Source organism: Neodiprion fabricii, chromosome 4, assembly GCF_021155785.1.
Source record: "Neodiprion fabricii isolate iyNeoFabr1 chromosome 4, iyNeoFabr1.1, whole genome shotgun sequence".
Lineage (NCBI taxonomy): Eukaryota > Metazoa > Arthropoda > Insecta > Hymenoptera > Diprionidae > Neodiprion > Neodiprion fabricii.
In genome coordinates, this window is record NC_060242.1 from 41,462,800 (window position 1) to 41,488,495 (window position 25,696).

Sequence of the window (25,696 nt, forward strand, 5' to 3'; positions counted from 1 at the left end):
GATAGCTGACACACGATTTTTAAACGATGTCGATCGATAAAATCGTTTTAAAACCCAATCCGAGAGGTCAAGGGTCAGACCCAGGTCGAAGTGGTATGGAATGCCCCATACATATGCAGATACAGCATTAGAAAGAAGAGACAGCGAAGTCCACTTTCCCGCACTAATGTCGTCCGAAAATTCTGACAGAGGTCTCGATGTTTTTACAATTTCCGCATAACACACTGGGGCATTAATAGTGGGGGATGGCAAACCTTTCGTGAAGACCACGCAGTCCTTCAGGGTGAGAAGAGAGCGGTTCGGTCTGCGCCTCGTGTTAAAATTCTACGGCATGATCCTAATAAAAGATATTACGAGGCTGCACGAGTGCTGCAAACATGCGGTAATGTATTCATATTGGTGGCCTCTTCCCGCCGCCCCTTTCTTCCTTCCTCGAATATCCGTTCTTCCCTTTCCTCCACACCCTTCGTCTCGCCACACAACCCCCTCCCTCCCCCCTTCTAACCCCTTTCCCAGGGCCACCGTCTTTGAAATTTGACGCCGGCAATCTTACGGTGCCTGCCTGTATATATATATATAACATATACTTCGACATCTGTGTACACCCGAGCGAAGTCGATTCTTACCAGCCTCGTAATAGCCTGTCAGAAATAAGGTTGGCAGCACTGGCGTTGAATGACGCACGCTGCGTCGACTCGATGCGCCGCTGCCGCGCTGCCATTGGTTCGAGGCTGCTGGAGCTAACCTTATTTCTTACCTGCTAAAACTACGGTTCGAAGTCGACTTCACTCGAGTCTTCTTACCTGCCTGCAAGGTGTCAGTTTGCCTTTCTTTCCACCTGCAGCGGCATCAAGGATATTCATTGAGTCCGAGGCCGAGGGATAGTTTCCAAAATGACGCTTCGTTCGATGAGGGTATAATAAAAATCTGCGGGAGTCTGACGCGTCCGTTAATATGAACGTGTATCTACGCGGGTGTGTGGGTATAATGTCACTGCCTATATGTATAAGACGCTGGCTGATACCATCATTGCTTTGACCTCGTCGTAAAAGGTCAAATTAGACTGAGCCAAATTTGGAGATTATAAGTGAGTCAGCATAATTTTTCAACTCTCGAGATTAAAATTTTCTTGCAAGCTTCAATAACGAGAATATATCGCGGTGATGGAAATTCATCGATATCATTTCGGTTTGATCGACAAAAAAGAAGGAAAACTGATATTTAGGTTAGCGGATGTCACGGGGAATTAAATTTTAGTCCATTTACTGTCACGTACTACCTATGTATAAGAAATTCGACAAAACATTTTTAACCATTTTTACAAATTCCGACCTCCGGCAATTTATATAGCTGTGTATTTTATGTGTGTATTACTCATTCGCTTCGTTCGTGTAATATGTCGCACCGTTGGACAACAAATTTTATGAAGTTGATCAGAACATTTTTTTACGCCCTTGTCGTCGTGGCGGTGACCTCGTAAAAACGGTAAGCGTTGGGGCTGCCTGAACATATTGAAATCCTTGAAGCCGTGGGAAACCTCTAGCCTGCACCTCTGTGAGACCTGTAATAAAATAAAACGCGCAAGACGTTGATATGTTTCACATATGTATATATATACCAATATGCGGCAAGCTCCTAAATATTTTATACTAATGTTACACGCAATCGGCTCCACTTTCATCAATATTGACCACTTATTCGTGTAGTTATCGATATTTTTCTATTTTTCATAATCGCATCGGAATAAAACAAGACAGAAAAACAAGAAGACATCGATTGTTCGCAGAATCGAGTGTTCATTACTAATACCAAACGTATTAGCGATCACCACAAGATTGGTAGCAAAGATAATACGGCAAATTCGGATCGCATAATCGAGAAAAAAAGTAAACGCAATAATCCTCAATCTAGACCCTGTATGGTACTTCGAGTAAAACCCTATAAGATTATTGTTCTTTTTTGTTTTCCTATATTTGGGGAAAAATATATCGTGTATATTATACATATATATATATATGTGTGTGTGCGTATGATCAAATGATGACAGTGAATTTCCTGTTCTTCCTATCCACTTTTCTCTCAGTATCGAGCCCCCGGGGATAACGGGCAGAGTTATTTTATTGGAAATTTTCTCATTGTTATAGCGGGAATAAAAGCTCGAGCAGAGAGAGCAGTTCGGATGCTGCAGCCCAGCGAGAACGGATAAGTGTTAGGCGGGAGCCGATATAATCGGTATTATAACCCGTCCGCGCTGCGACGACGGTGGTGTCGTCAACGCCTCCGTTTCCCATTTCACTCCACATTCATCTCCTTCTATAGTCCGCCGAGCTGTTATCCGAAGCATGAAATATTAATTAAAACCTGGGTTTTACTTGCAAGTCGTGATTCATTTTCCTCATTTCAAGTGCGACGGCTCTGGGAACGTAACGTTATCTTCGCAAACCTCTACAGCATCGCTAAACAATCACTTTATCCGTTTATACGCATCACAACCCGGATTCAGATCCTGGACCAAAGATTCGATCGAATTTGTCGTTTTCTATCACCGTGTTTACACTTGTACCACTTCTGATAGCAAATTTTATGGCACGTAAAGTCGTCCCAAGTTCAGAAATTCATATGAGGAAATGATTCCACTTGCAAGTAGAATTATATTGCAAATTTTGGTAAACGCTTTGTGGAAGAATGGTAAGAAGAATTACCTAACCGTGTTTCGAAAGCCTCGACTGGACACCCTGGGCGTGGTTTTTCAGAACAAATCGTTCCTATTAATTATTTAGGTCGATTGTAACAGAAATAGATTCTGACAAGTTTTCGATTCACTTCTTGTTTCTGATTGTGAGCCTCCGTGGCATGCTCGGAGGATTTCTGACAAATGTTCATGTCTATCACTGTTTTACACATTGTGTTGGTGCTGGATCAAATCGTAAGATGTACAGTATTGCGTTTCGTTACGGACTTTGATATCGACTTATTTACAGATGATAGATACGTCCAAGGGATATTATATAAGTGCTGAGATCGTGCGAAGGTTCAAGTTGAGCAACTGGAACTAGAACGTTCACCTTCCTCTCTGTCTCTAGCTACTTCCCTCTCTTTCTTTCGTCGTGCATAGACACGTTCCCGTAACCTGAGAAACGGAAAGTTCATTTTCTAACCGCAATTAACGAAGTACGAGAAGGAGAAGCGGGCGTGTAGATATCCCGTCTCTTCGCATGGGAAGAACAAAGAAAAACTCAAACTGGGTTCGCGTTTACAAATTTTACAATGAAATAATTAGCGATTGACCGCAAAGGTTGCAGCCCTTAAACGGAGGCTGAAAGGCAGCCCGAGCACTTCCCGGCTCCCAAGCCAGTTGAAACAATAAATTTCTGCGGACACCGTCATTAAGGAGCAATTTAGCGACCTCCGATGTAACTGTATACCGTTACACACGTGTCTCGCTTATGTACAATTTGAGAGGCATGCACTGCTTTTTCACTCCGAATAATGATAATATTCTGCGGCAATGGAAATCACTCAAGGCTTCCATCTCTTGGATACGAAATGTTCAATCAATTTGCAAATCGCAATCACCGTGGGGCAGCCAACCGCCAACGGTTGACCGTGATACAAGTATCTCAATTTCGTAACCGCGATTTTGAAAATCGTCAAAAAAGTTCACCAGCTCTCCAAACAATACAACGCAGCCAGGTCATTTCACGTTCATCTATCATACCGACTCATTTTATCATCGAATTCGTTATGTTACCCTCGGGCAGAAGACATTTTTGGAATTGCAGTGACACATCACGTTCGATGGTACGAGTATAAAGCAAGAGTATGCGTTAGGGTGGTCGTTAAAAAGGTAATTTTTGAATTTCCCGCGACTCGCCCACCAAATCGGCTCCACATAATTAAAAAATAATTCTCTAATATTTTGAGATTTTTATCTCAACTCTAACCCGCGTCCCAAAGAGGGTCGATTTTCCCATTCCCAATTTCGAGTTTAGTTTCGTAATCAGCGACCTCGAAAACCTCCGAGTAACGAATTTTATCGAAATAAAATGACTTTTTGGATTTCGTTCTACCATATCAGATCCGTAATCAGCAACCTAAGACCCCCCCCCCCCATACCAGATTTCATCTAAACCCGTTCGGTAGGTTTGATGTGCCCGTGAAAGGGTTGAAAAAGGTTGAATGAAATCCGTCCTCTTTGGGGCACGGGTCAGAGTTGAGATAAAAATCTGAAAAAATTAGAGAATTAATTTTGAATTATCTGGAACCGATTCGGTGGGCGAGCTGGTCCAAATTTAAAAATGAATTTTTTAAGGACCACCCAAGTATGCATCGTTAGTTCAATCTCGAAAGCTGTTTGCTGCAACATCCAGGATCCTTACCAGTTCCATTTAAGGTGAATGACCACTTTGAAATATGCTGTTTCCGGCAACGAAGGCACAGACAAAGTGCATCAGAGACGAAATCTTGCGTATTTACGTCGCCGGTTTGACCTCAAACATCCATCGTAGTTATGGTGCACGAGATCATGGAGTTAGGTCAACAGGTGTTGGCTGACTCTGGTTATTGGGAGTTAGTAACGCCGTGTGATTGCGGCTTTGTCCTTTCAACGTGGGACTCGGGTAGCTTGAGGACGAGTCGACATCCAAGCCCCATCAAGCTTGTGCGTTAATTATACCAACGCGTCTGTGTGATTTATAGTATTTCGTTTCAATCCATCTCCTCCAACTCTTCAATGTTTGAGTTTCGAGATTCATGCTCTTTTTTGTCAAAGTCCATTTTCCATACAACGAGGAGGATTGGTCCGCATTGCTGCTGTAGCTACAGCCGCGTAGCTCACACCAGACGGTATTCGGAGATGTTGGTACGGCGTAATTTTCGATCTTATTGCTCTCCGTGTCTGGGATTCGGCTTGGTTATAATCTCCCGACGCGTTCCGTCCAATATCGAGTTCAAATATCGAAAGCGATTGAATTCGAACGGGGTATAGGGCGGGGGTGAGTTTCACAGCGCCGTACATGCCTTGGATATTAAAAAGCTCATGACGTATCCAAGACGAGCTTTTGCCTCGTTCTTTACCCGCCTTTCATCATCAGTTTCAAAGTACAAGATCCGGATGCTGCAGTAGTTGGATTTCTATTCATTACCCAACATGTTCCAAGCACCATTACCGATTCACATAAGATCGTATGAACTTGACGGAAATACTTGGCAGGCTTGTACGGTAATATTCGACATTTGCGTATCCTTGCAGTATGTGGATTCGTGCAATTGGCTGTTACGCGTATGCAGTGTCATCGACCACTTAGCCGTTTATCGAGTTAAATTACTCCATCCTCAAGGGAGGGATTAACTCTCGTCGCACGTCGCGTCTCTTTCGTGGCGAGGCCGCGTTGTCTCCTGTGTCTTTCTCTCTCTCTCTTCCAGGCAAAGATCCGATTATAATAGTCTCCATTGCACTAAACTGTTCACTACCCGTCACACCAGTTTTCCGCCTTGCAGGTCATAGCATTGCAGAAGAGGCAAAGGCGAGAGCGTCTTGACGGCATGAAACCGCTGCTTATGCTCAATTGCAGTACGGACAATCGCTGTACGAACAGTCGGAAGCTCTGACGATCTATTTTAAAGGGTTTTTCAAATATCGATTTTTCTTTATTTCAACTTTGTAATGTACGTATATTCGAATATATACGTAGAAAATTTCATGTCAATCCGACAATTATTCTCTAAGTTACGCGCACATTTGCAAAGACGTCCCGGAGCGTTTGAAAGTGTTTTTGAAACTTTGAACGCGTTTTTCACGAATCTATGTTTTCGTAACCGGTGAGCAAGATTTCTCGGCATCGGCTTGTGAACCAATCGGTCTCAAATTTTTAACGAATCTTTATGAATACATTTTTCAGTTCTCGATCGAAGGTTTCGTCTCGTTGTTAAACATTTTCCATTTTATAAAGAAAACAAGGAGAAAATTTTCATGTAAAATCAGAATTTTTTCTTTGAGAAGCCACCGTTTTATTAAAAATTAATAGTTTGCTTATTCCTATGATTAAAGACCAGATAATACCTTATATTAAATAAATCTTTTTTGTTTTTGCATTTTGGATTATCCAGTCCAGAGACATCTCGCTCACCGCAACACGCCTTTTTTTAGAGATCGGCTATATCGTCTTTCAATCATTATTTGTACGAATAAAAAGTATCAGAATGAAGTTCAATGTCACCCCGATATGTATATCAATTTTTATATAAATAAATTGAAATGTCTCTTAATGAAAAATCCTTGAAAAATCGCTTTTTCCGGCCTCCCAACTACGTATAACCCTTTAAGCCCTGTTGCATCAATTCCAATAGGCCATGTTGTCCATTGCACCGCGTTAGCCCGACGTTTGGCTATTAGAATGGAAACAATGTAGCGCTCTCTAATACCGCTGGGATAGGTGCTGTTGTAAAGTTCATGATAGGCGGAGGTGGAAACCGAGGCTGTTTCAATGAACCTTTTTTTTCATCTATTCACTTTCATTGCAATTACAGGATGTACATGCGTGACACTGTAAACTCATACCATAAAATGTCTGCACACGGCGCGCCAACGACTCGTGGCAAAAAAAAAAAAAAAAAATGACCTTAATTGGAAACTGGTTGATGTCCTGGCGAAATTATGTCGAACGACAATTTCTATTTCAATTAATTGCAGCTACACTGTACGGTACGATACAGGAATGGTCACCATAACGTTACCTAATTGTAAGTGATCTACTCGTTCGTGCCTATTTGGATTTCTTGTTGAAAAATGTAACAAATTTGGTGATCGCCACGTAAAATAAAATGACCGAGTTATTTTAGACAAGATGGAATCGTATATCTTATTGATTACTATTATTATTATTATCATTGAACTTGGATTGATCGTAAAACTGACAGTCTAATATTGGATTGTAAGACGAGGGTGCGAAATACAAGGAAAGGAATGAACTGTAAAATTTCGCAACGGATAAGCCAGCAGCCTTAATGAATTTAAACAAAGTTGTGTAACTAGCGCCGCTGGGTAGAGTTTGTTGTTGGTAAAATGTGCAGTTGGTTTCAGCAGCGCAGCTGCAGTGACAGCAGCGTAGAGCAATTCGGGGTCGGACAAACCCCTACTGGCACGCTAGTTTCAGCGGTAGAGTTTCGCGTTAAAAAAAAAAAAAAAAAAAAACGAATCTGTACAACTGAATTGAAATAAAAGAGAGAAAAGCTGTCCTGCTTGTTACCTTTCTAATTAGTCCAATTTGCTGGATGGTTGTTAGTATTGGTAGAAGCACACGTAAATTCGTGCAGGCTTGCTTTTTCCGTCTGGAAATTTAAGCTTAACGGTTTCCGTCGTCTCCGGTTTTCAATTGGCACAAAAGTCCCAACTTGAGCCACTTATCGTTGACGACACGGTAATTTGAGCCTCGATTAAGCTAACGATTGTCTAAGGTCTCGCCGTCTCTTCTCTTGTTGCCTCTTCGCTTCTTCGCTCCTCTCATTTTCCCTTCACTGCTATTCTCTGCGTGCTTGACGCTCTTCGAGATTCGGGCTTTTACACCGACAGCTGTTCCTCCTTCTTTTAAAAAGGGTAGGAAGATAGAAGGAGAGAGAGATAGAGAGAGAGAGAGTGATCTGTATTTGCTTTCGCGCGGACGAGAGTGCGGAACGATGTACCGGATCTAATGAGGACGTTATCTCAGTTTATTGCCCAGCTAATGATCATCATCGATCGATGCGGTATTTGAAACTTTTCCTACTTCTTAGGTCGTTATCTAGACGCAACTAAACGCTGATTCCAGGTGTCAATAACTGTGACATAACTTGAGTCATTCGGCAAATCTCGGCTACGCAAAAAATTTTCATCTTCACTTTTTTCTTGGGTTGCAAAACTCGATTTTTACATAATCAGGTCTGTGATGAAACGAAGAGAAATATTTTTAACCAAAGCCTTCGACGCAGGGAAGTTCTAATGACGTTAGTAATTGGATCGGAAGGTGTCTGTCTTTCATCCTCCGATTCTCGTACGTACGTCTTGGCTTCCTCGTTCACTTCGCGCAATTACTTTAATAACGCGCAGCATCTCCTGCTGGAGTTGGTATATATATATATATAGATATTCTACCTGTCTACCAAGATCCAGAACAAAATTACGATAACACAGTTCGAAGTTTCGAATTTCAAACTTTCCACAACTGTCTTTTCTTTCATACTGTACACACACACACACACACACACACATAAATACCTACGTATCCATCAGCTTCTGGTGTCGCATCACCATCACCTGTAGCCTCTTTTTTCCCCGGACACAGCATTTATATCCATTCCACCACGGCAGCATCACTCGCTTTATCACTGTTTGCAGTTCGCGCTTCCTTATGTTCATCCCTTGTATATTATTTTTTTAGAGTGGCACGCTGGATTTAGTGAAAAATCATCGAAGTTTGAAACTCAACATTTCGTATCAGACAAAACGAAACATTTTTTTTTTTTAAATCAACAATGTAGAATTTTTTCATACAATTTTCTTCAGTCACTAACAAAAATAACATCATTTTTCCGACAAACTTGAAAACGTTTTTTGGGGGGTGCGTGCTTTTTAAGGGGGATACAGCTTGAACGATCTAAAATCATACTTCCTTTTACGAGTTTTTTTTTAAAGAAAATGAAAACACTAGGAGCAATGTGAACTTGAGGGCTTTATTATTTATAGTTTCAAAAACATTGCGCAATTTTTTCATCGAACTTAATAACAAAATGGTGTCATAGCGCATATAAGTAGCGAACGACTCCAAACTCGAGGGTTTTTGCGGTGGCGCATCTCCTGATATCACTTTCCAATTTGTAATAGATAGAACAAATTTTTTGACATAAAAAAACTTCTTGGGGTTTGACCTCAGTGCCAAAATGTAAAAAAAAAAAACAACAAATTCAAATACCTACGATATTGAACAAAAAATTTAATTTTTCGACTAAAAAATTGTGAAAAAAAGGTTGTATAAAAAAATTGTGGGATTGATATTCAACAAGTTTTACAAATTGTGTAAAAATTTCAAGTCGATCGGACACAAATTGAACACGGAATTTGCGCAACCGGATTGAAAACGTGGTCGTTCGCTACGTATATCTGCCACGCCGCCATTTCGTTGTTAATTTTAACGAAAAAATTTCAAAATGTTCTTGAAACTGTAAATAATAAAGCCCCCAAACTCAAATTACTCCAAGTGTTTTGGTTTTCGTAAAAAAAGAACTCCCAAAAATAGGTATGATTTCAAACCGTCCAAGCTGTAATGCCCCCCCCCCCCCCCCCCGGTCTACCCGTGTATACCTATGTGAAGAGAGGGGAGAGTGAGAGTGGCGAACAGGAAGTTCTTGTTGGCTTCGTTACAGTGATTGCCAAGGGTCGCTAGTTGCAGTCAGGTTCCACCGTTGACGTTCGTCGGTCCATTCGATTCACGCTGCAGACAGAACAGCCTGAAGGGTCACCGAGTAATTCGATAACGAAAATTTCGAGAACTTGAATGGCGGAATGAGCCATCCAACTAACAGAACACCGCCGGCGGAACAGTAGCTGCGTAACCAGAAATTGTAGCGACTACGTCTGCACCTCCGTATCACCGCATACTCGGACCGTTACTCCGTCTTCTGTCCGGCTACTCTACACTTCACTTTCGAATCATGTTTCTTCTCTTTCTAGGTCAATAGCCGAGACGTGTTGATTCACTTAGCCGTCCTCTAATCCCGGGTTAGAGCTGTAAGGTTCAGGCCTTGCCAGACTAGTGAATTAGTCCACATTTCATACATGCCGGTGTTGGGAATTTCAATTTTTTGGAGATCGACGCGGAATGCTACATTTTTTATCGCTCATCATGTAGCCAAATTTAAGAACAATACATCGAGCTCAAATTCGTTGTTTTGGATCAACTTATCGTGAAATGTCGGGCCATTCAAGCGCTTACTGTTACTCTCATTCGTTTAAGGCGTTACATGGGTTTCGAAGGTTGAAAAAAGCATATTTTTGCTCATTTTTTAAAAATATATTAAAAGAATATTTGACTCAAACTTAAGGCGTATAAAAGAACATTATTTGAACGATATTTCAAAAAAATTTCATCCTAGAGTATCGCAAATTCAGCTGTTTCAATAAAATCGATGCGTTAGCTTGTGAAAAATCGTGTTCATCGACTTCAAAAATATAGTTTTGAGAAAAGAACGATTTACGGTCAAGCCTAATGAAAGGAATTTCCAAAGGCTCACTCTCCTAGACTTTCACTCCAATTGACTTGAAACTTTGGGAAAATATTTTTCACATGTTGCACTAGTAGACAGAAATTAAAAAAAAATGGATATTTATGAAATTTCCAAACCCATATAACCCCTTAAGTTCAATCAACATTGGTGAGTCAAAGGTCGTTGGATTCGATGGAACGTTGGGAGCAACATGCCAGTTGAAAAATCATTCTACCTCATGTTCATCGAATGATCATTACGTTCTTTACGTGGAAAAAATTCTTGGCTAATGTGTATGTCGTTCATTCTTCAACACGGCTGCATTCGTTAACGTTGATTTCATATGATGCCATAATCATTTACTGAGAGGATTATTCAGCGCTCGGTCTCGAATTACGAGTAGATTGAATGATATATAGAATCAGCGGAAATCATGGACTATTTTTTCAGCTTTCATTAACCTGATTGCCCAGGGAGTTTTGAAAGTCGTTTACCTACTCACCGCAGAGTAATTCCTGCAGCCCGTTATCAAAATCGAGAATCATTCACGACCAATTTATTATCGGCGTCAGTTTATACCACAGCTGAGTTCGTAATTTCAAATTCGATAATGCAGGTCCACCTGCCATTGAAATGTTCGGTTCAATCGGACGTTTCACATTCACGCTCAATGCACGTTACAAAACCATTGTAAAGTAGAGCGACAGAAATGCCAATGGAATAATGCAAACCATGCTTAAACGCACGAATACTCCTCTGTAACAATCGCAGACGTGTGTGTTGAACAGATTAGATTGAATACTCTGTCGGTAGTTATACTACCTTCATATTTTGATCGGTTAACGTCATGGAATGACCATTTCAAGTTTTAGTTCAGTTTAAGTGTCCGGTGCAGAGGATAACGGCTCTTTCCTAAACCTCTATTCAATGGTCAGTCAATGTTATGCGTATCTATTTACCTTTCAGATTAACCCAACGATCCTACCTATGACATCTATAATTCCAAGGAATGCAGAGGTATTCGATTCTACCTTCAGTTCATAGTAAGAGTTCGTAAAGCTTTTACCAATTCGATCAGGTAGCGAGAGCTCTGACGTAATTTAGAGAAACTCGGATCCCTGATATCTTCAGGGCGATGTCCGGCCCGTCTGGGCCTAAAATAGTCAGAGTAGGTCATAAGAGTGTCGCGTGCCCAGACGCATGGTGATCGCAAACTTGGCCAAACCCAGATACCCTCAAGATGATCTCGGCTCCAGGCTGGAATGGTTTCAATCAGCAGGGCTCATTTGTGATCGCTCATTGTCAGCCAAATGAAATGTTAAGACGGAACAATGTACGGATCCGAAGGTGAATGCATTGGCGGGTTGTTCTCGCGTACCTAATACCGGTAATGTTGAATGTTACAACTTAGGTATATAGGCGCTTAATTACACGGATTACTTTAATGGATGGAATTAGATTTCTAAGCTGTATGTTCTGTGCATGGTATTACGGTATAACGAACGTTCAGTCCCAGCATATACGCACAATTGCGGCTTACCTTCTAATTTACATTTCGACGCACAGAACCCTTCTACTCTTAAGAGTTTAATTATTTACTCGGGATAATTGAGTGGCGGTAGAATTAATACTCGGTCTCAGACGAGGGCTTTTCCATTAAACGTTACATCCTTAAACCATTGCGCATATGTATCTTTGTATGTTTTTATCGGTGCATACTCCGCAGTTGCATTACTAACTGACTGTGTGGGGTGTCACTATCACTGCTGTAGAGTAAATATCACGCCGAAATGTGCATCCAACTTCATAACCTTTATTCCAACGTGTCAACCCCGGTTACATTATGTCTCTACACAATAACCAACTTTCTTTTCGTATTGCAAGCTCCTTACCACGAGTACTCGGATAACATAGGGCAGAGGTCAAAGGGTAGAGGGTGGAGATCAGGTTCCCTCGGTTTGCGAGGCCTGTGGCTTGAGACCAGAGATTCTCTATAGATAAGTGGCGAAGGGGCGTTCTGGTTCCGGCCTGAGGGTGGTTAGCAGCTGATTTATTTATGCGATCCGGTCCGGGCGTAGAGCTCCTGAAAAGTTGGCAAATCCTTCGCCCCGACAGTGGTGCAAAACAGCAAAATGTGCCGCTAAGGTGCATCCGATCAATTATTTCGCGTCCAAGATCTGCCTCTCCGTCTTAAAGACAATTATCAGGAGGTGAAGCTGTGTTTATGGAAACTCGATAAGGTCGAGGGATCTCCAGAATTGTTAAGTACGGTTCTCCCAGTTGGGAATATTAGCAGAACTCTTGGAAAAGTTTCCTACCGAAAATTTAAGACACGCCAGAGACGCAAGTTCAACTTTGTTAACCACAGCCACGTAGAAGTTGAGTAACTTCGAAGGGTGAATTGCTTGCCCATTGTATATCCTGATGATTCCGTCTCCATTACTTTCTTCACCATCCTTTTATACAGTTATTTTTATTTCACACGCACACCAGCCGCCGAGCTTTCGATATTCTTTCCGAGGGAACAGAAGAAATTCTCTAGAGACCCAACGTAAGGCGTACCTAATGAGTTTTAAATTTCCGGGGCATACAGAAGAAAAGATTATTCAGCTCTTTTGGGATATCTTAAAAGAATACGATCGTATATTCGAAAACGAAACGGTGAGATAATGTCTTTCGAACTTCCATACGGAAATGCGGAAGATCTAAGAGCTTCTCTATACTGGATTTGAACTCGCTAGAGCCAAACTATTTCCATTGTTCATTGTTCACTACTGCCAAAAGTTTTACTTTGGTTATATAAGTTATACGCATGGTATGTAGAAGTAGATAGATATTGGTTTGTACGTAGAACCGTAGCAGTAAAAGATTCCAAGTTTCTGCTTACTCGAACAATTACGTATTATACTATGGCAAATTCGCCAATACCCTATACATTTACCTTAAACCGTAATTGCATTATTATCTTCAAACATTTTCGGCAAACATTGATAAAGCAGCTTCTATCGTCTATCTAGGTAGGGACTAAGATAGTTAGACACATAGTTAGCTACAGAATCTCCTTCAAGCGCAGCAGAGTATCTATCTATAAAGACGATGGTAGGTACGTTGAACACGAACTGGTGTAATAATCGACGTAAGTTGATTGCGGTTTCTATGTCACCGTGCGCGTGTACCCAACTCGGCTTGGGGTCTTTGGACATTCGATATCCCATTGTCGGGCGGACGTTGAAGCTTGGAAGGAAGGAACGGCTATTGTCAAAGGCCCTCTGAGGAAGATGGTATTTCGTAATCGCATGGATACTGGATGGGATAGTCATATTACTGGAATTCTTTGTCCCCATTGAGCCGAGATGCGCACGAGTGTTTTATCCCAGTACTTTTTCTTTGTCTCTCCCGCACGTTTCAGTTGTCCTTCTTTCTCTGCTCGCTCGCTTTCCGGATTCTTCCACGTGGATTTGAACCTGCCTCCTCTACCGTTTCTCACCGCTTCGCACACTCTGAACGGGCTTTTCTCAAAGCTTTTTCCCTGCCCAGTTGTCTGGAGTTGAACATTCCACCTCAAAGCAATCCGACAAATACCTTAAATTGATTCTATCGATCTTAACGAGGCCCCCATTTTTTATTCAGCATTTTCATTCTCTCCGTACCTTGGTGGCGTGTTCCATATTGAAAGTTTGCGAACTCCAATCCTGCAGCGATGGACTATAGAACCTTTGTCAAATCGTTCGCATTCATATTTTCAAGCCCACGCATCCAGAGAGCCCTCAGAGAGGAGACTTTACGAGAATATTAAATTTTCAAGAAAATACCGTGAATTTTTACATCGAGTTTTTTTGTTATAAAAAAGCTGCCCGCTTTTTTCTGCGTCCTATATCCTCTACTTCTGTTGTTTCTCGGTCGATATTAAATGCCTGAAATATAATACAAAATCTACCCAGTATTTCGTTGGTAAATTGATCGCTGTACGAAAGAGGCAGGAAAAATCGGAACGGATTTTCTTGTAACAATCGAACTCGCAGGCGGGTTGATGTACATCAACCTTGAGCCTGAAACCTGCTTTATCAGACGCGGACCTTGGGGACGGAGACATTTTGTCGAGAACTAGTGGATCCAATTTCATTGAAACCGACCGCGTTGGAATTTCACAGAGACGAGTAAATGTGAGTTTCGAGTGGATTTGGTCCGTACGGTCGTTTCGATGGAGATTGAAATGGAAAGTATATCTACGTCGCTTCTCACTTTCGTTTTTTACGATCCCTTTGTAGGCTTCTGCAAAGAAACTTCCTCAAATAATTGTTCTTCAATTTCCTTCTTTCTTTTACGGCAGACCAATATTGTTGCCGGATAATGAATAATGTGAAAAAACAACCAAGTACAGTAAACTCGGGAACTAGCTAAATGAAAATAAAAGGAATACAGTGCCAAAGTGTAAAACAAATATATTCACCTAAAGTAGTTCGAATCACCACAGTTGGTTTCTCTATCGGAGAACGGCATTCGCATCTCATTATATTACATCGTTACCGTTATGACACAATGTTGGTTACCTGCCTACGCACTGTCGTATCAAATTAGCTACGCCAGTGGCAGCACAGTATTTAGGCAACAGTTCGGTAACCTTAAACAACATTCGGATCACGTAGCGATATATTACCACTGAGAGTAAAAGGATATGGTTACCAATTGCAATAGGTAGCACACGCTGAAAACACAATCACAATATCTTCGCTCCGCTCTTACCATTAAAGGTGCGGACTTGAGATGAGGCAATTTATTTTTTTGTACAAAGAACCCCGCAGAATCCTTATGGAAATTAGCTCTCGGTCGAATTGGCTGGATTTTCAGTATGTTATAGCACATCTCCTCCCGATGAAACGTTCGCATGGATATAAGTCCAAAAAATCAGTAGTTTCCGAGATACAGACTTCGGAAGGGGGGTGTATGGATTTTTTGTTACTTGTGGATTACGCGATTTTTACGAATTATAAAGCTTCGAGGGGGACTCCAAACTAAATATATTACTCGAAAACTGCGTAGACGATCTGCAGAGACTCCGTGGACGCGTAAAAAACAGGACAAGTCGATTATTGCAAGAGTCGGAGGGTTTCGTTCTACACGCGAAATCCGACGTTGCACCTCCTTCCGGTAAACCAGCGAGTTCATGGATGAAATCAATGCTTCGATGGAATCAATCGCAGCTTCCTTCCTACCTTTGAGAATCAACCGTGCAATTTTTTGAATGATTTCTTTGATTTCACGTGCCTTGGAAGCCCTACAATTCATGGAAATAAGGAAATCCACAGATATCGAAGATCTTTACACCTTTTCTTGCGAAGCCTGTATTTCGAAAACTGCTGATTTTTGGGACTAGTGTCCATGAGAACTTTTGACTGGGAGGATATTTACTATAACATACTGAAAATCCAGCCGATTTGAGAGCTCTTTTTGATGCGACAGAAAGGCTCCATCCTTGCGGTCAATTGTTCAACGAAAACCCGCAAGTGTCAAAGACCACAAATAGAACTGGTAGAAATTAAAGAATCTCTTTAAGTTTGCGGTTCCATGAACCTGAGAAAGGCTCGCTACGAAGAGCGTACCGTAGATGTTTCCACCTGAACTTGTACTCCACACAAACTGATGGATTTTAAGTCCCGTTCTTTCTGAAATCCAGTTGATCCCCGCTTTCAAAAAATTCTTATAATCCGGAGAGCAGGATCCGCTGCCTTGTGGAAATCCTTGCTCCGCGGGCTGTCGCCCTCTCCCCGTCATCCGCAGACAGGGTACGCGGGGCATGGATGAAGCAGAAAGGCATCAGGTTGGTAGGTAAGGCTGCTGCAGGAGGAGGCCTGTGGATTATCGGCACATGCGCAGGGTTCGGTGTGCCTCGCTTGGGACTGGAAAGGTGGATATCGCGAGTGGCGGCGGCGTGTCAAACTCTGTAGTTTGCCGCGGTCGACAGTTTGCGCCGCGTGACTATCTCTCTCTCTCTCTCTCTCTCTCTCTTTCTCTGTCTCTCTGTCTCTCCCTGTCTCTTTCCCTCTCTCTCTCTCTCCCCCCTTCTCGTCGGGCAAGAACTCCTACAGCTTGGTAGGACGCACTGGATCCATCCTCACTGCATTCGTCGCGCGTCCCTCAAGGCCCAACGCCTACTACACGGCGTTGCTTGGCTCAGTCGTACGCTGCTCGTCGCGCGTCTCGCGTCTCGTTTTCATGTTTTTTGGTCCGTCTTCGAAAGGTTTTCGGACTCTGCTTCCCATCTGACTTTGGGGATTCATTCCGGTCACGTGACAACTCATGAGCACAACTGGCAGAGTGTGTTCTTTGCTGAGGTAATGCGAGTCATGGTTGCCAAAATATTCTGAGAAGCAAACTCGGTGTGCCAAGGAAAATTGTGAATTGACATTATATGGTCACTGTTCGTAATATTTACCCACAAAGTTTCTGACAGTTCAACGTTTGTTTACGTTCAATACTTGACAAAGTTATTGTGTACAATTTTTTTGAAGGGGTATGTGTGCAGACGTTCAGTTGCGGTCTGTTTGAAAGTACAGATAACGCTACAGCCTCTACGCGTGACACAGTCTTAGATCACGTACAAGTACCAATTTAACAATGGATTTTACGGTTTTCTTTCTCTAATTCATCTGCTCGAGACGGGTGGTTTCCAAGAATTAATTGTGTCTACTTGAATGATGTAGTGGTTTTTGTGTGCTTATAGTTTTCAAACATTGTAGGATCATTTACTGATAACAGTGTTGAACTCAGATCCATGTTTGAAAGTTTGAAAAATTTCGATTCCTCTAAACCTCCAGCGTTTATACTAATGTGGTTTTTTAATTTCTTTTGTTCCAGCGAGATGACGTGGAAACGTTGTTAGAAAAAAGGTAACGGGAAAAAAACTCGGAGTAAATCCATGTGCGTCATAGTATCGTCGGAAAAAAAGTGCGGATTCTGGAGGAAACAGTTATCAATTTTCCCTAGGACTGGTACAGGGGAAGGAGGTGAGGGGAGGGCTGATTGAATTTCACGCAGAAAATACCCTCGGGAGGAACTAACGAAATTTGAATCATCACTGGCCCTCGTCGAATCCAAGGTCTCAAATTTGTTTATAAACGAATAAAAATGTATAAATTTCTAAGCGACGAGTAAGAAACGGGTGTAATTCAAACTCTGGACTCAAATCAGTTATCGGAGAGAAGAAAAACCGTATCAAACGCTGAGGCAATTAAGCCCCCGGCTGAGAAACTAGATTACTGACTGAAGAAGGAAGAGAGATAAGGTTAGATTTTGGAAACAGAGCGAAAAAGCTTATTCTCTGAGTCACAAAGGCTTTCGCTGAGGAAGCGGCTGACAAAGAAAAATACTTCAATATTTCCTCGCCTATGTTATACCCGAACGGTTTTTCCGGGGATTTTCTTACGCTGTTTTGTCGATCATTGGTTATTGATATTGGCCGGGGAAATCTGATGAAGCCGGGATAAAGGTACCGAGATGTACAAACTCCTGAGACGCGGCTCAGGGCGGACCTTCGCGCTTTGCGGGGTCGCCCTCTCCCTCCTCCTATGCATTTACTACGTCAGTCAGGCCCAGACCCCCCCGGCTGGTCCCACGAATGTCCTCAGCGAGGGGCTTCGCTATGACAGAAGCCCGACCTCCGTACCGCCGGACCCTAACGAGGTGCCCGACGCCAAGGTCTCCTCTGAAAGCTGCCCGGTCATCGTACCCAAGGAAACGGACATCGACACTCAGGACATATTCAAGAAATTCGACTTCCAGGTGAGAAATACACGCATCTTCTTATGCTATCCATTGTTTTCGATTCTTTTCTTATATTTTTTTGAAATAAACAAACTGCACGAGATTAGTTAAGGTGAAACGATAACACAGGCCTGCGATGGTTTTCCCCGGACAAAACTGAGTAATAATTTCGGTAGGTATTGGTACGATGCTAGAAGACATTTTTTTTTTTAAATTCTATCACCTAAACGTTTTGAGAATTTCTTTTCCTGTTTTATTAGTTCTGCTAGAGTTAACTTGCAATTTCTGTGTTAAATATATGCATTGATGGTAGTGTTGGTATTTAAATATTCATCTACAATCAGTAGTTGTCGTTTATGAAAAAGATTGAACAGGAGTTTCGACGAAAGTAGAAAAAGATATCACAAGTCTTTTTGATTTATCTAGTATCTTTACGTCTTGTTTAAAACTAATGCTGTTCATATTATAACTAAACATTCAGTTTTATATTCAATAAATTTAATTTTTTCATAAAAACTGTTAAAAAATCTGTAAATATGCGTATCTTGCATAAAAATAAATCTTGATATGCTGTAAAACTGCCAGCGGCATATTTTAATTCAGCATACTTAGAAAAAAAGCATTAATATTTAGACGGGAAAATGAAAGTTATATTTCGCAGGCCTGTGTGATTATTTCGATAGAAGCAGCTCAGCTGACTGGGTGAAATTCACTCGCGCATTTATACGAAATTTGTCACGCTTCGTTACTGGAAAATGGCCGGGGGATGCTTTCTGCCGGATGATTGCATCCTCCGTCTAGCGTCTGACGTTGGTCGAGACGTAGATCCGTCTCTACACGTAACCGTGTCTGTGTATTCGTCTCGGGGCACGCGTCTGTAGGGGTGACTTTTAGGGGCGAGTTCACTCCGGCTTTCAGAGGAATGGGATGCCGGAAGTCAACGCCCTGATTGAGGAAAAAGTCGTTGCGATATTGCTTGTTTCCAGATATATTGATTATGCATTTGTCCCTAACAAGCGAAAAAGTTGTGACAGCGGTGGGATGCTACACGAGCTTGCGAGAAGAAACGTACGCGTGATTGAACAGTGAGTCGGAATTTTTTTTAACCTCACCCAAAGCAACTTTTCCAATACGTACCTTCGCGTAGGAGGCTTCGAGTTTATTCCTATTTCATTTGAATACGAGCCGGCTGATTTTCGAAGGGCTGACAGCGGAATATTTGCTGGCGCAGGCTTGCCAAGCTCGCTTGCTTACGTACAGATGGAATCAAGAAATCCGGCAAGTATTACGCGCTCTCCGCGTGCCGCGAATCTCGAATGAATTTTATAGAAGGTAGAAGGGCGCATCGGCAGCCTTGTTTACCATTCTTCTTTCCAAATTATATAAACTCCTCCCTGTATTACTCTAACCTTGTCAATTTACCCAAATTCTCTCCATTCGCTCTCAGATTACTTTATTTAACAATAATTGTTACAACGCAGTATTAATCGATATTATTCATTTCTTAACATTCCGACTCTAGCTAGCCACAAAAAATCTTTTCCTCTTCACAAAAGTTTTTTCGCAACTAGTTCGCGATGACAAAGTTTTTATAGAATCCATTTCAGACACTCGTGTGAAACGACAAGACATTTTGTTGTGAAAATTTTCCAAAGAAAAAAAAAACACTACAAAAAACCGATTGGTTTCAGATCGGCTGATAATTTAGCCATCCTAATTGTTATTGCAAAACGAGTTCAGATCTATAGTCAAACTTTGCGCGAACCGTTTGTCACTGACTAATTCGTAGTCAGCCGAGTCCGTGTCTAATTAGTTGCTCGGAAATTTGTGTCGCTAGGTCGAGATGGGCGTCTTTACAAATAACTACCAGGCCGCTGACCCTAATTTGTCAAGTTTGTAGGAAAAATAGTGTGGGAGGAGATTAATTAAGCGATGTTACCGAACTCCCTTCGCTATGCCGTTAATAAACCGCGCTGAAATCGGACTTGACAGTAACGGTTCAGTGTTAAATTCAACTCATCAATCCTTACCGACATTCGCCAACACGCCCTGTCAATTCGGCTCACATCACGTTACACTTACGCGGATGATTAACGATCATTCGGTTCCAGTGCAGTTTGACACTTTGAAATGGTAGTTTTACACCAAAAACTGAATTGTGAAGCTGCCTGTCACCGCGATTATAGATCGATTTCTTTTCCATTTGAGTTGCTCGTGACCAACGACCCAAACTAAGTACTCCTCATCTCAGCTGTTAAAGATTCAGCTTCTGAATCCTAATACCACACCAGCCATAACGAGTGTATTGTAAAATTAGAGTCAAAATTTCGGACGAAGTAACTTTTAGAACAAGATTTAACCGTAATTCCCCCAGCTTTTATCGAAGTAAGTATTTTGTTACCGATGGTGGTCGAAGGCTGTTTGTCCGTTCTGCTCTCGACCCAGTTCTCGTGGGAAAAATCCCAGAGCGTGGAACGTTCCGGGTAACGAGTTCCACTGCACTTGAAAGCGGAACCGGTGAACTCGGTGCGGTGCATCTGCCTTCGGTGAGACGAAAACGACGCATTATCTGTGATTCAAGTGTGAAGTTTCCGCACCGCGGAGTTATCCGTTCATCTTTTGAAGAATATATACCGCCTTCAAGTTTTGGTTGGGTCATGTCTTTATTCGTAATATCAACAAAATATCACGATCAATTTTACAGACAGAAATTGGAGGGCTTAATTATTAAATACTTTGATACGATCGTAAAAAATGGGCTTGAAAAGAGGGTTTGATTTAGCCGAAGGATCATGAGAGCTTTTCGGAGTGAATATTCTATGGGGTGGAGATTTGTGGAGATGGTCTGAGAAATCCCGGGTAGAAGACGATGTATTAAATATCATGCGAAAATAAAAATAGAGGGTTTGTTCAAATCTCGGTTAAATTTCATCTTCCCGCTTCACCGAGCTTTATACTCTCCTGGTCGTCTTATTTTGCCGAAAGATTTAAAGCACCACCCACGATCGAAGATTACGGTATAAGAGAGTGAAGCTCGCAACGATCCGCTTTTAGGAAAAACCATTATTTCTCAATGCAGGATCGTCTCAAACAGAGTAATCCATCTTTAAGAAGCAGCGTGTATTCAGTTATTGCAAGTTAAACTCCTTTAAAGTTGTTCTAAACTTTCGAAAAAATTATTGTAATTTCAATATTTCGTTACATTTACGTTACTAACTTCGATCTGGTTAAGGTGTATTATCTTTGCTGCATCTCTATACATGCTAGGGTGGTCCTTATTTGCGGTTAGAAGAAATTTTCATTGGGATGCCCCCAGATCTGTTCCAAATTATTAAAAGAACTCTGCGTAAAGTTTCAAGCCTCTTCGTAAACTGGAGCACGTGTCTCTAAAGTCCGAACGTTTTAAATGTAATTTTAATACACGTAGTTTTGATAACCAGTTATTTCGTTTTTTATGTCGTTGGTATACATAAATTGAGGTACCGATTTGCAATTTCGCAGAGTTGTTGCTTACAACGATAAGAACAAACCCTGAAAATATCCAAATTTTATAATTATTGGTCCCTTACACCTGTATATAATTCTAATAAAAGTGACGCTACTAAGTTTACATGTAAAAAGAAATATAAAATATTATAAAATTATGATAAAATTTTGAAATTTTCAGTGTTCGTTCTTATCGTTATAAGCATCAACTTTTATCGACAATTTTTCCGACTCCCCCAAATAAGGAATATCCTTACACATACGTACACCTCAGAATTTGCTTGAAGAAATATCATTCGCGGAGTGAGAGAAAGAGATAACCTCGCTTATCTCATCGACGAAATGGAAACGATGATGTCAAAGTTAACCTGCGTATCATTTTCACGTCGATTGTTTTCCCCGGAGCATGCGAACACGCCATTTTTATTATCATGCACGGCGATTTTGATAATTCTTACTTGCCTATGGATATCAGCCGTCGCTGCGACATTGGTGACGTCATATGGAGCGAAGGGAGCGAAAATACGTGACGGTAAGAGTCGAGGGAGTTGGCACGTGGAGGAGGCATATCCTCTGCATAAAACTCGGGATCCTCGAGGGGTTTCTCCCGCCCTCAGGAAGTACGGAAGGATGGAAACATGACACGGAATGTTTCGGTGACACGCGAATCCCGAGAACGGTGACAAGAACCACTTGCTAATGCTTTCGACTCGCGTATCGCCTTTTCTTGCCCCAGATCCAGGGATACGTTCGTTCGTTCGCCGGATAGTGAAAAGGACGAAGATGAAGAACGAATGAGTAAAGAAAGACTGAGGGAAAGGCGTGCAAAACGGTTCTCCTTGTGTTACCCAGTGATGGGAAAATATACTAACTTCGCAGTTACATACGTTTGGAACATGCGAAGTAATCAAGTTGCGCGGGTCGACGACGTGATATCTTTAAGGAACCATGCCGGTGTGATGAGTAGAAAAGTAACCGATTTTCGCCATTTTTTTTTTCGATGATTGAAATAACCTGATTATTTTTATTTTTTTTAGTGGAAAATCAAAGCACTCATGAAGAACGGAAAATAAATTTTTAAACTTCTATTTCTACTTTCTTTATGTTTCTCTCTATCTAATAAAAAAGTCCTGAACAAATGAAAAAGAAGTAGAAACAGGTGAAAAAGATTATAATAACAATAGTATACGCATGAAGTTGGCGGTGGAGTGAGATGGCGAAAACAAAACAAAAAGCATCTAGCAAACAAAACTTCCTTTGACAGCTGTCATCGGCTGTTTATGACAGTCTTTGACAAATATCTTTATACGTATCTGTTTCTGACACGCAAAAAATAAACATGCAAACGAGAATTATCAAGATGATTCCCGACGGGATTTGTCTTTTTCGCACGCTGGCGTATTGTGTATACGGCACTCAAGATCGACACGCAGAGGTGAGACTGAGTATCGTTTCAAATGTATCATACTGGCAAACATGTCAGCAGAAGTAATGAAACAGAACTCGAGGAGAGTTATGTCAGAGAAGAAATAGGTTTTTTCGAATCCTGTAAATCCTTGATCCGGTTAACCACTAAGTAAGGGCCTTCCCAGTTTCTTTGTAGTTTCTGACATCGTCCTTTCAGTCTTCGAGGTTGAAAGAGCCAGACGGAATCTCCGGGATTAAATTTTATATCCCTGGCTCGAATATCGTAACGAGTTTTTAATTTGTCTGAAGCCATAGAAATTCTACTTACAGCAAAGCTATGAATTTCTTCTACTATGGGGAAAATAATAACTATAGCAAAATAAGTCGCCAAATGCAATTGGGAATGCATGGCATCGGGGGTTTTGTACATGCGAGTGGATTCGTTTACGAAAACAATCTGAGCAGACCTGCATAGAGAGCCAATAGCAATGTCGGGAGTCCTCACGGTGTACACGATTGTGGTCGTGAATATTATCTAAAACAAAATTTTTAGAAAGATTATTAATCGGTATGAACAACGTTACCTTGTTATGGAGGTGTTTTTTTTTTTTTTTTTGTACCAAAATTGACAAAAGCTGCGGTTTGAACAAGTATCGAATTTAGCCTGTTTCATTGACAGTTTTTCGTTCAAAAAAGATGATGTTTTAAAAAGAGAAGCTTCCGTAGCCACATATAGAATGGCGCGAAGAATATTGAGTCCAAATTTGATACGGATAGCTTGTGCAAAGCCACGTTTTGAGAAAACCGTTAAAAAAATGTAAAAAAAATAAAAAATTTATTTTCTGTTCTTCGTGAGTGTTTTGATTTGAGATAAAAAAAAAAATCAGATTGATTAGCGTATTTTAACCATCGAAAAAAGAATCGTTAATGTAGCAAGGAGCATGATTCAATGTTGTATTTTATACTTTAATGTGACGATTATTGAACGAGAGACGAATGATGATTAAAAATGAACTTATTCGTTATGACGTAACGTTTCCTTGGATAGAAAATACCGAAATGATAATAAAAAAAAGTTCAGCCTCCGTACAGGCCTCATTAAATAAAACTTTTAGACCAACGTGAATTTTTCACACACACAGACACACACTTATGGATGTTAAATACTTGGGTGATAAAATAGATTTTTGTCAATTATCGTCGTACGGCACGGTGTTAACGAGAAGAGTAATTGCACTTTTTTTTAACATGGAATCTATTCTCGCCTCTGTATATCGGCTAACTGCCGGCGAATCCGGTAGCTATTTGTTTGATTTTCACGCCTCCATCCCCAGCGGGGATTGTTGGCGAGCCAATTTAGACTCGACTGAGAGCTTAATGGGTAGGTATCCTCTTCTTTTTTCTCTTACTCTCACACCCGATTTTCCAGGCACACACACACACACAGGTTTCCCTCCTAAACCACCATACTATGCACGGTGTTGGTATTACAAAACCGGTATTGTTGGTTTTTCTTTTCTTCTTTTTACTTTTTCTCATTACCTGCACGCGTTATAGCGCAATCAGTAGCCAAAGCTCCGGTCTCCTCCGCTGCGTTTTGTCCTTTTATACGTGCGTGTACGATGTCTGGACTGACAATGCGTCATATCGTTCCCCTCGTTCAAATCGTACTTGTCAGAGTGCTTCAAGGGGACGTATCAAGTGTCCCGGTCTATGGGACTTGAGAACCGTCAATTAACTGTGAGCCCAATCAAGAACGGTTAGCGCAAATCCCGCTATACTGCCCCCCCCCCACCCCCCGTAGAATATACAAAACAGTCGTCGCATTTTGCAATTACATTTTTGAAAATTTAATATCCCCTCGTTGAAATGGTTCGTTTGTTATGCGGATTACGGATCGAATCCATTGATCCTTGGTTTTTCATTTATCGATTGATCAACTTTTGTGGAATTCATAAGGAGATGTACCCGACTCGAGTTGTACCTAACACGCCCGAACACGTCATTTCAATTACCTGCCATCAATCACTCGAGAGTAAATTGCTTTCTGTATATTGCTCGAAGCGAAATTCGACCAGAATTATGCGGAGTAACTCGAAGGGTTTGGACACACAACGTGGTGCGAGAACCGACAGCGTTGTACATAGAAATTTTGTGTTGCTACGATAATTTCGTTCTCGTTTGCTGTTCGGCCATTCGGTAAAGGAAATCGAAATCCATTTTGGTTATTTTTTTAATCACCGTTTGGCAGCCAAATGGGTTCCCGCGGAAATAAGTCCTGGAATTAGGTAACGAACATGTATTTCATACGTCACAGAACTACGCGGTTGACACCTAAGCCTTCTGCGAGCTTCTCTCAAACCTAGATATTCTATGTATCTTATTAAAAAAACGTATAATAAAAATTGCGCAATTGAATAAATCATAAATGGAGTTCGATTCCGTCAATTGCGAAAATGTAAAAGAGTTTGGCAGGTCGAGTTTCTAGGTATAATACTTTCAGAAATGCCAGTAAAATACTTGAGGGGCGTTTGAAAAACTGCTCGATAAGACCTGAGGAGACTTCTTATACCTCATGAATAAATGAACTACGAAATGTCTGGCTAAATGAGTAAATGATGGGATGTTTAATATACAACTACTGAAACCCGTCAATGCTATCCATAACTGCTTCGTCTCATAAGTTCTCACAATTACCAACTGGACATTCCGACATTCTCAACGTTGCTTCAACAACGCATTAAGGGGGGGAGGCACGGCTTGGAGGGACTAAAATCATACCTAATTTTAGGAGTTTTCTCGAGAA

General features: G+C 41.3%; 1 protein-coding gene across 2 annotated transcripts in view; it reads left to right on the plus strand.

Moving 5' to 3' along the window:
- Positions 1 to 25,696, plus strand: part of LOC124180048 (alpha-mannosidase 2) — an 85,951-nt gene that overhangs the window by 19,578 nt on the left and 40,677 nt on the right. The window contains exons 1-2 of one of the 2 annotated variants that reach the window (XM_046565037.1): positions 16,376 to 16,568; positions 17,092 to 18,015. In XM_046565037.1, the coding sequence (XP_046420993.1) occupies positions 17,731 to 18,015 (285 nt within the window). In that variant the 5' untranslated portion in view covers positions 16,376 to 16,568; positions 17,092 to 17,730. Of the gene's footprint in view, positions 1 to 16,375; positions 16,569 to 17,091; positions 18,016 to 25,696 lie in introns of those variants that run through there. The other variant, XM_046565036.1, reaches the window with a different exon arrangement.